The sequence below is a fragment of the Rhincodon typus genome, chromosome 33, assembly GCF_021869965.1.
Source record: "Rhincodon typus isolate 14 chromosome 33, sRhiTyp1.1, whole genome shotgun sequence".
Lineage (NCBI taxonomy): Eukaryota > Metazoa > Chordata > Chondrichthyes > Orectolobiformes > Rhincodontidae > Rhincodon > Rhincodon typus.
In genome coordinates, this window is record NC_063364.1 from 27,667,135 (window position 1) to 27,678,721 (window position 11,587).

Consider the following 11,587-nt stretch of genomic DNA (forward strand, 5'->3'; position numbering starts at 1 on the left):
CAAATCTCAATTCATTCACTGATACTGCCATTCAAAATTTCAAATCTCAATTCATTCACTGATACTGCCATTCAAAATTTCAAATCTCAATTCATCACTGATACTGCTATACAGAATTTCCTACTGGTGCAATATTTAATCATAGAAATTGCTGGAAGTGCTCAGCAGGTCTGGTAGTGTCTGTGGAGAGAAAAATTTAGTCCAATTTGCCTGTTCTTCAAAATGTTAACTCTGTTTCACTCGCCACAGATGTTGCCAGACCTGCTGACTGTTTTCAGCACTTTCTGTTTTCCCGTCAGTATTTCACTTCCATCTTTAATCAGAGTGTTGGAAGGTTTTAGAATGCAGGGTAAGTTGAAAATATAGATAGCAGACTGTCAAAGAACAATGTGAGAAGCTGAAATGGACTGTGCATGGGAAGCTGCTGGCAAATTCATTCCATGGGATATGAAGAAACAGTTGGAGGCACTGGACCCTGCAAAGGCTACGGGCCCTGACAACATTCCAGCATTAGAACTGAAGACTTGTGCTCCAGAACTTGCTGCACCCCTAACCAAGCTGTTCCAGTACAGTTACAACACTGGTATCAAGTCGACAATGTGGAAAATTGCCAGGTAGGTCCTGTGCACAAAAAGCAGGACAAATCCAACCCAGCCAATTCCCACCCCATCAGTCTACTCTCGATCATCAGTAACGTGATGGAAGTAACAGTGCTATCATGCAGCACCTGCTCAGCTATAACTGCTCAGTGACGCCCAGTTTGGGTTCAGCCAGGACAACTCAGCAACTTATGTAAGGAAAGCTGGCAGTTCAGGTCGGGACGCTTCTTCAGACATCCCCACCTGAAACATCAGCTTTTCTGCTGCTCTGATGCTGTCTGGCCTGCTGTGTTCCTCCAGCTCCACATTGTGTGTTATCTCAGACTCCAGCATAGGCAGTTCTTACTATCTCTCAGCTCCTTATATTAAAGGCTTAATATGAACTGAAGAGCTGAACTCAAGGAAAGTGACCACCCATGACATTTGACTGAATGAGACATCAAGGAACCGTAACAATTTTAGAGTCAATGAGAATCAAGGGGAAAACTCGTTGCTGGTTGGAGTCAATTTTATCACAAATAAAGATGGTTGTGGTTGTTGGAGATCAGTCATCTCAGCTCCAGGACATCTCTGCAGGAGTCCTTCAGGCTAGTGTCCTACGCCCAAACATCTTCAGCTGCTTCATCGATGACCTTTCCTTCATCATAAGATCAGATTTGGGAATGTTCACTGTTTGCAGAATATGCAGTACCACTCACAACTTCTTAGATTCTGAAGCAGCCCTTGTCCAAATGCAACAAGACCTGGACCATATTCAAGTTTGGGCTGATTAGTGGCACCACACATATGCCGGACAATGACCATCCCCAACAATACAGCACCGAACTATTATCCCTTGACATTCAATGGCATGACCATTGCTGACTTTCCCCAAAATCACATCCCTTGGCCAAAAACTGGACAAGACTTGCACTAAAATACTGTGGCTGCAAGAATATTTTAAAGTCTGGTAGTTTCTGTGATGGATAAATATTCTCTTGACTCCTCAAAGTCTCTTTACCAACTACAAGGCACAAGTCAGGAGTGTGATATATACTCCCCACTTGCCCTGGATGGGTGCAGTTTCAACAATATTCAAGAAGCTCGACACCATCCAGGAAAAAGCAGCCCGCTTGATTGGCATCACAAAAGTTCACTCCACCTATTGATGACACACCGTGGCAGCAGTGTGTACCATCTACAAGACATACTGCAACAACTCATCAAGACTCCTCAGACAGCACCTTCCAAACCTGCAACCTCCACCATCTAGAAGGACATGAACAGCAAAAGCATGGGATCAGCCATCATCCGCAGTTCCCCTCTAAGCCATGCATCATCCTGACTTGGAAATATATCACTGTTCCTTCAGTATCACTGTTTCAAACTCCTGGAACTCAGTAACAGCATTGTTGGTGTAGGCAATGTCACATCGACTGCAGCTGTTCAACAAGGTTGCTCATCATCACCTTCTCAACGGTACTAAGGATATCCAACAAATACTAGCCCAGCCAGTAATGCCCCAAATTGCATGAATGAATTTTTAAAGAAGGTTTGGAATTTTAGCTCGTTGTTGTTGTTAAATATACTGCAGTGTCACTGAATCAGTTTCTGTTTTATTTTTCTCTGTACAGTTGTTCCTTTGCTCGGGGGAAGGTTGTGCTCACAACGAGACAATACCTATCCACTACAGACACGTGGCACTTGCCTTTCTAACTTGCTTCCTGTTTGCAACACACTTACCAGAGCGCCTTGCTCCAGGGAGATTTGACTATATTGGTAAGGCTTTGGGAAAAGTTGGAATATCTATGCTGTAAGCTCAGTTATCCTTAGTTTTGTGATCCTTTGTGTTACTCACTCGTTCCGTTATTGCTAACCCTATGAATTAAATGTCACCCCTCAGTATGTCCAAAATTGAGGGTAGGATGATAGGAAGGAACCAGTTTGAAACCGGCTTGAATGTGATGTTTGCAGGTTAACCTCAGTAATCCCTGGCTCTGCATCACAGCATTATTCTAGAAATGTGACCCTTGGCATCCAGTTTTAAATGTAGAAATGTCTAGACAACTTATTCAAAGTTGTCAATACTTGAACCAAAACCAACAATGTATAAATCCAAAGCCAGCAAAAGCTGGCAACATCTGCCTTGACTGTGAAAAGGATATCCAACAGATGATGCAAGAGGAGTCCCACGGCATTTTTTTCAAAAATGTGATGAATATGTTTTTGTTTGGGTTTTTGTCCCTTTCCCTTCTGACACCAGTGGTGCTCATGTGACCACACAGCACCAACCTGCAGTGCACTTGGGTTCATCCTGAATTCTCACCAGGTCAGCTCCTTCCTGAGTCTCTGACAGTCCACCAACATCAAATGTTGGTTAATTGTAAAGTTCACTGTTGCTTTGTAATGTTATATTCATTATGTTACCCAGGCCTTATCCAGAGTGCTCAATTCAGAGAGCACCAACAAAGAGACTTGTCGTTGGCTCCTTGTCACAGTTTGAATAGGATGTGATCTGGGCCAATTGATCACAAGTCTCCATCAATGATGTTTTTTCCCCTGTATTCTGTGTACTAATACCTCAGGAAGGTATTTGGGGGAATGACCTGCACCTAAAGCCTCTTTCTGAGCTTAAGCAATGCTTAACTTCTACTAAGTTTGAAAGGGATGAAGTTAGAGGGCGACAGAGATAGGGCTGGAGAGGGGGATTAGCTGGATAGCTCTTTTGGGAGCTGGTACAGACACATGACCTCCTTCTGTACTGTAAAATTCTATGATTCTAAGTCTGTAAGAGCACACTTGAGTTTGGAATCTCTCCACATAGAGAATTATGGCTGTTCTTTCTTTATATTCTGAACTATTACATTAGCATTCACTTTCACTTTCTAATGCCCAGAGGTCTTACAGCTTCAATAGAGTGCTTTCGGTGTTGAAATGAATTATGGGAAGATGTGCCTCTATGGCAACCCACTGGGAGATCATTTTCCTTCCTCTCACAGGCAGTAAGCTAAGATCGTGTGCAAAACTAAGAACACAAATGCATCTGCACGCAACCCTTTTTTTCATTGATAAGGCTGTTTTAATATGTTTTTGAGTCCATTGTTTCTGGTTTTCAAGCCATGTGACCATCTCCATTCGCAATGTATTCCTTCCAGGTCATAGCCACCAGCTGTTTCACATCTGTGCAATCATCGGCACTCATTTCCAAATGGAAGCGATCATAATGGACATGACATTGCGCCACTCTTGGCTCTCACTTCACGCACCATTGCCCTCTTTCATGGGCACCATTGGTGCCCTTGGTTTTGCCCTTGTGTTGAACCTCCTGATCATTGCACTATTCTCCCTGGCTCTGTACTGGACACCAAAGTTGCCTGAACTGAGATATGAATACTTGAATGAGAAGTTCAAGACGGATTAGGATGTTACAACCCTGCTTCTTGAACCAGCTGAGAAAGAGGCCGAGAGTTTTTAAAGAGTGGGAGCGATTAGCCTAACACTTCAGCTATCACTACTGTGACATGGGAAGAAATGAAGTATATTCCTGTTTAAAATGGATATGTCTCCCAAATAACAGGCTGTGCCTTTTAATGGTAATCTTTAATAAGCTTGTGTCCAATGATGTGGATATTTATATTATACCGTGCGGGTTTTATTTACTGTGGTTATAAAATAGCCCTGGGGCTAGTGGAAGGTCAGTTCAGCTACAGCAGCCCATGTTTGATCACTGGTACCCAATAAGCACTTCCTTCGTGGAATATATCGTTGAACCTTCCTTGGTTGGATGTAGACTTGTGTTCTAAGAAGCCTGGATTTCAGAGTTTTGGGAAGATGAATAGACAAGTTTTGACATAGCTGAAATAGTGGAGAACTCTTGTCATAGGGGTGGTTAAGGGTTAGTTATTAACCTTAATTTAAGGATATTTTCTCATCAACCTGTTCAAAGATTTTATTACAGATCTCTGGAGCAGGTGGTACTTGAAGCCGGGACCTTTGATTTAGTGGTAGGGTGTCGAACTATGTCATCACCAGTAGGGCTGTAATCTTGAGGTCTGTCCTTTTGATGGGCTATTAGGGATAGTCAATAAATGCTGGCCCTGTCAGTGATGCCGATTATCCTGTGAATAAATTCAAAAAGAGAAGCTGGAATAACTTCAATCTGGCCGTCAGTTGTGGCTGTAGATCAGGCATGACAGCCAATCACATGGCTAAAGGTTTCACTGGGTTTCCCAGTGTTTCTCTACAACTCCATTGACGACAGATGCCATTTCTCTGGCTGACACGTTCACTGACATCTCCGATGCTGGCTTCAAAGTTTCAGTCGATTAAAGACCAAGGGGAGTGAGCTCACTATCCAACTGGGTGGGAGGGTGGAGGGCTGATAGAAGGCCCTTCAGCCCCTTGGAGATTGGCAGTCCCATTGGCCAAAGTGGGAGCTGAGCATCGGAAAAGGGAAAAGGTCCAGAGTATTTTTTAATATAAATACATATCAGAAAAGACCCAAGCTGCTAGGCTACAGGCATAGCATAGAGAGGCAACCACACCACACCTGCACCCTCAACACCCCCCACCCACCTCCTTAAGCATGCCCCTAACAAGCCTATAACAAATCCACCAGAGATCACAGTTGCAGCCCATGGTGCAGATGGTGAGGGGAGCTGGGGTGTCTCATGGGATCACACATCACACTATTTAACTTAAGGAGAGAGGGAGATAGATACACTTGGAGAGGAATTTCGGAGCTTAAGGATAATAAATTAGGGCCTTGACTTTCATTGTTAGGGGCAGGAATTGGAAGAACGCAGAGATCTTTGAGGGTTATAGAATTCAAGAGGCTACAAGGATGGAGAGGAGTGAGGAACAGAAACCATGGAAGGGTGAGAATTTTCAAAGAGAATTTTAAAACTTCACATTGCATCTAGCCCTGTAGATCAATGTCTAAATGTAGTCTCTAGAAAATTGGTTCACATATTTGTTGCCCTTCCTGAAATGCCTGGAAAGAGATCTTTTGTTTTAACAAATAGTTTCTTGTGTGGTTCCTAACTTCCTTGAAAACAGTGGGAGGAAACTTCACTATGAGTTGGCTGCATTACAAAGACTTCCTAAGCTTATCTCATTGAGAGAAATTAACAAAAAGTGTTTCTAAAATGAAAGAAAAGTTCTGCTTTTTCTCAGAAGAGTGAACAGAGGAATGCTCTCCTCCCATCTTTCAAAACATCCCCAGTTTTCTTTTTCTAAGAATACTTAGGTATTGTTACATTGCAACCTCAGAGTGAAATCCATAGACTGACAAATTAGCATCACTTCCTTGAATGTTGCAGGTCTGTAGGCCTTCGAGGGACTTGCAGAGGAGATTTATTGGAATGGTACCAGGGATTAAGCATTTCTGTTATCACAGGAGCTGTGATAGTTTCCATTAAAGAGACGGCTTAGGGCAACTGCATTACAAAACCTCAAAACGATGTCTTTTTTCAGCCCAGTGATTGAGATGGTGTGAACTGCATTGAAAAACTGCAACATCAGCATTGTTAGGAAAAGGTTAAAAAAAACATAAATAGTCAAACCTTCCAACATGATTCTATTGGAAGGAATTAGTCTGATAAGATTTGCATTGTTATGCAACTCCTTTCATAAGCTCAGGAAGACCCCAGGGCACTTTCCGGTCAATGAAGTTCTTCGTGCAATGTAGGAAATAGTAATTTAATCATCTTAACCAGCTCAAGTACAAAGCAAATAATTGAACTTGTAATTACATGAGGGTGTACAAAGTACGCTGACTATTGTCCATTAAATTAGCAGAAAATCTAATCCATCCATTTTGAATGGTTTGCTTTAATGAACAGGTATTTGACATAAACATGTTTAGCCTTGAAAAACTAATATCACACAGTACAACTTCGCTGTCCTGATTGAGAGCAATTACAATTGGACCAAGTAGGGACCAAGTAGCCATCACTCCATACTCCATTAATGGGACAGTCCAAGTGGGAAATAGAGCTTGAAATTAAATATATTATTAGTAACAAAGGTTAGAGATTTCATTGTTTGACATAATGTTTACAGTGTTTATGCTTCTCACAAGCATTCTCCTCCGACACTATACTTTATCCAGTTCTGTCACTGTATCCTTCTGTTTCTTTCTCCCTCGTGTTTTTCCCTAAAATGCATTAGTACCATTTGCCTCAACCACTCCATGTGGTGTTTGCTGTGCTGTGTGAAATTAGCATCTGAAGTTTTAAAATGTTTATGCCAAATTGCTTTGTTTTTTCAAAGTGAGAGGGAGGTTATGTGAAGGATGCCAATCCTTTTTTCACAGCCCATTGATTAGTCGTATGTTTAGTATAAGTTAAATTGGCACGGAGTCTGTGCCAGCCTTGTGTGCATGTGGAATAAGCTCCATACAGCTCTTTTTTTTTCAAAGCACTGAAGTTTGCATTCTCAATTCAAGTCAGATTGCAAAAGGTCAAAGCACCCATCATTCTTTAATGACTGACATCCTCGTTAATATAGTCGCAGGGGAAATCAATCCTAGTATGATTTTGAAAGGAATTTATGGATATCTTCATATATCTACTTATGTGTTATTTAAACTACTATGCATCATTTTGAAGATATTGATCTTTTAACTAATGAGACAGAATTAATAGAAATGGACTGTTTACAATGGATGAGGGGTTCAGAATGAGGGGATACAGATATATGATTTAGCATGTTTGTCATACACAGAGATGCAGTGTACACTACCGACTGAAACAAAGGCTGTGCCAAACATCAAGGCTGGCTTCCAAGGTTGAAGGCAATGGGATTAACGGTTAGTGGAACCAAATGAGTTAATGGGATTAGGGCCGTTACTTTTACAAGTGATGAAAACGCAGGACAAACTACTTAGGCTGAATAGATGCACTATATAACACTGTCTGTAGAAGTCAATATTACATTAATCTCAATGTCTTGTTTGTGGAATCAACACCTTGCTTTATATAAGGATGATACCTCTTCAGCATCAGGTCCCACCCGATGCTTCAATTGCCCAAATAATGTGAAAGTAGGAGTCGGAGGGTGTTTTTAGTTTCGGGCAGTTGATCCATTTCTCTCCTCCCTCAATCCTGGCCTCCTTTACCCCTCACCCAGCGTCCCTGCGACTTGAGAACGTAAGTTTGATCAGAGAGCCAAAGGGTGAGGTGGTGGGTGAAGATCATGGCACATGCTACGAGCAAAGATTTTTTTCCCACAAAGTTGGAAAGATGAAACAGATCAAGGCACAGAAAACAGAAATTACAGGAGAAACTCAGCAGCTCTGGCAGCATCAGTGAAGAGAAACACAGAGTTAACATTAACTCTGTTTCTGTCACCACCAAAGCTGTCAGAGCTGCTGAGGTTCTCCAGCAATTTATGTTTTTATGTGTTTCAGATCTCCAGCATCTACAGTTATTGTTTTATTTTAGATCAAGGTATATTGATTTGGGAATAGCGGAATTTTGTAAGGTTGTATCTTTTTGATGGAAATAGAGGATCCATAGACTTTAGATCCTGGAAGAGAATAAAATTGGATTTGGAAACATTGTGATGAGTTTATAAAGTATTGATTCGAACACTTTGTTGATAAAGAGGATGGAGATTATTTGAAAAAAAATCAATATATTTGTTTAGTATAACCTTCAACACATTTTTCTCTGAATTTTTCAATAATTTCTAACATTCAACGATCTGTGAGGCAAAACAACTGGACGTGGGATATGTTGCATCTCTGCGCAATTTATCTCTGATGTAAAATACTCATCTGGGAGAGAGTGCATAATGACTCTATTGCTAACAATTTAGTGCAAAGAACTGCAGTCCAAAGCCAGATCTGTTCAGGTTACTGTGATGTTACAGGATGTTGGTGATGAGGGAACCATGTTAATTGAGTTTTCAAATTGCATCTGGGAATGTCGATAGAGAGAAACCAAATGCAACATTTCCTGCTTTTTTAAAACCTGGGATTCCAACACTGCATTTGATTGGCTATAATAGGAAAATGTCAAGTAATTTGAATAGAAGCAAAATTTTGCAGGGCAGCCTCCCAGTTTCTTGATGGGTAACCTGGTGGTTGGAACTCTCAATGTTGCAGGAGAATGTGTGCTTTCAACATATTGGCATGTAACTCTACATGGAAATTTTGTGTGGGTGTTACTCCCACAGCCAATATATTGATGTTCACCAATGGAGAAAGTGAATCTCACAACTGATTGCAATTCCTGATTTAGAAAGTAAAGGGCCCAGATTCTACTGATAGTCTCTGAGCAAAGTCACGATACAGTTTTAGCATTTCGTTCTAATAATTTGTTGTTGGTGTTAAGCATAATTCCAGGGTCTAGGTTAAGAATGGTGAACCAATTTTCACTGAATAAGGCAAATATCTATCTATACCTATCTGCATCTCAAGCATGGGCCAATATTTAACAAAATACTCTATATGACGAGTGCTTGAATGGAAATATTAGTGTAGATTTTAAGTTACAGATGAGAACAAAGCTTTAAGACGACCAGAAACAAACGTTTTAGGTTGTGGTTTACTTTTGTAGAATAAAGTATTTGATTGCACATTATACTTGGAGCAGTCAATTAGTTGAAAGACAATATACTTTTTGTGCAATGATTGATTTTATTGAAAAATTAGGTAATTTTCCCACAAGGAGCACAATTTCAAAATCAGTGATGTATGAGAGTTCATGAGATGAATGATGAAATATATATGTGGTGAATGGTGATGGTAGTATACATCCAATTGCCGACAAGCAAAAAAATTGAAGTTTTGAATATATCTGTTAGAAAGGATTTTAGATGCTAGCCTCGGATCTAAATTCAAATTCTATTGAGATTATTGTAATTAAAGTCTCCTTGGTTTCAAGCGGCCTACTTAAAATGAAGTTGGGCAACCTCAATCCTGATACTGTTGCAGGAGAATATGTGCTTTCAACATATTGGCACTTAACTCTATTGTGTGGGTGTGAGTCCCTCAGCCAATATATTGATGTTCACCCATGGAGAAAGTGAATCTCACAACTGATTGCAATTCCTGATTTAGAAAGTAAAAGGCCCAGATTTCACTCCCATTTTAAATTGGCATCTGACCTCAATAAACTGCTGATCTCTCCCCAACAAACATCAGGCGGCCGGGTGTAAGAAACGGGAAGAGAAATGTCACAATTAACTGTAATAAGTCAGGAAGCCTAACTGAAAAGGAACATCATTTATTGCTAACTAGCAAAATAGAGCCACTACTTGTGATGTACATAGTCCCAGTCCAGGACAGACAATGCTATAGATCCATTCCTGGGTCTGCTTTATCAATTTTAGGTATTTTCTAGTCAACCTGTTTAGTAACATGTTGTCTGGTATTAAAACCCTGGTGGCTCAGTGGTTAGGACTCTGCTTCACAGCACCAGGGACCCAGGTTTGATTCCAGCATTGGGCAACCATCTGTGTGGAGTCTGCACATTCTCCCCGTGTCTGCGTGGGTTTCCTCTGGGTGCTCTAGTTTCCTTCCACAGTCCAAAGATGTGCAGGTTAGGTGGATTGGCCATGCTAAATTACCCATAGTATCCAGGGATGTGCAGGCTAGGTGGATTAGCCATTGGGTAGGGGATGGGTCTGGGTGGGATGCTTCTCGGATGGTTGGTGTGGACTCAATGGGCCAAATGGCCTGCTTCCACACTGTAGGGATTTTAGATTCTGTGACCTCTGGAACAGGTGGGACCTGAACCTGGGTCTCCTAGCTCAGAAGTGGGGACAGTACCTCCCACCCTCATTCTGTGTCTCCTTTATAGAGGGTTCAGGTGATGAGTTCCAGTTGGCAGGCCATTGCCTGTTACCAAAGGGAACTCCATAAGCTCCATGAGGAGATTATTTAGGGATTCCCAATAGGCCTCATAAGGGTAATCACACTTAGACTTTACTGAGTTTGGGGCTGAGGCATGTTAAAATGGTCTAGTAAACTCTCTTATGCCACACTGCATCTGAAGCTAATACAATGCAGTAGAAATTTGTTTTGTGCAGTTGTGGATTCGCTGCCTGTTATATGGCCCCATGGAATAATAACTGTGAAGCTTGGCAGGCAGTGTATATACCAGGGAGCAGGTGTAGTCGCATCTGGATTGCACACATATTCAAGACAGGTTTCTATCCTGGGTGCCTTCAACAGTAAATGTTCTATCCCCTGGCACAATCTCATAGATTTATTTAGCACAAAAGGAAGCCATTCAGCCCATTGTGTCTGTGCCAGCAAAGTAAATGCTATCCAACTTAATCCCGCTTTCCAGCTCACAGTCCATTATCGTGTTGGTTGCAGCTCTTCAAGTGCACGTCCAGGACATTTTTAAAACGTGATGAGGGCCTCTGTCTGTACCACCCATTTCAGGCAGTGAGTTCCAGAATCCCATCACTCTCTGGGTGAAAAAACGTTCTGCTCAACTTCTCTCCAACTCGTCAATCGAGAACTATGCCCCCAACCCTCCGCCACGGTTCTGGAATCATAGATTGCATTAAGTCAATTCAGTGAGCACAAAATAAAACAACAAAAACATATTCGGCTGCAAAATACTATGAAAAGAATACTTTGCAGCTATTGATATACTTTAAAGAGCTTTAACATGTTGTCTGGTATAAAAAACCTGGTGCTGTTTTGTCAGAGCAGTTGGATACAATTACAAGGGGTGTTTAAATGTAATTATAGCTAAAGCACTATTGATTAATCATGAGAACTAGAACTGGTTTACCAGCCGCTATTAATGGCTTCTGAAGCAGCCAGTTTCTTTTTTCATTAGAAACACAGCAAATAGATTAAAATGCTTTTGAGTGCTTTCTCAGTTTCTGTAATCTAGGCAGAAGTGCCTGTAGATAGTAGGAACTGCAGATGCTGGAGAATCCGAGACAACAAGGTGCAGGGCTGGATGAACACAGCAGGCCAAGCAGCATCATAGGAGCAGAGAGGCTGATGTTTCGGGCCTAGACCCTTCATCAGAAAAGGG

General features: G+C 41.4%; 1 protein-coding gene across 5 annotated transcripts in view; it reads left to right on the top strand.

The window, feature by feature from the left end:
* The window catches only part of LOC109935195 (membrane progestin receptor gamma-B), a 65,008-nt gene extending 54,230 nt beyond the window's left edge, over positions 1 to 10,778 (top strand). For 3 of the 5 annotated variants that reach the window (XM_048615776.1, XM_048615775.1, XM_020533869.2), the window contains 2 exons: positions 2,213 to 2,357; positions 3,734 to 10,778. In XM_048615776.1, the coding sequence (XP_048471733.1) occupies positions 2,213 to 2,357; positions 3,734 to 3,999 (411 nt within the window). In that variant the 3' untranslated portion in view covers positions 4,000 to 10,778. The remainder of the gene's footprint in view (positions 1 to 2,212; positions 2,358 to 3,733) is intronic. The other 2 variants (XM_048615777.1, XM_048615778.1) reach the window with 1 other exon arrangement.
* The last annotated feature ends 809 nt before the right edge of the window (positions 10,779 to 11,587 follow it).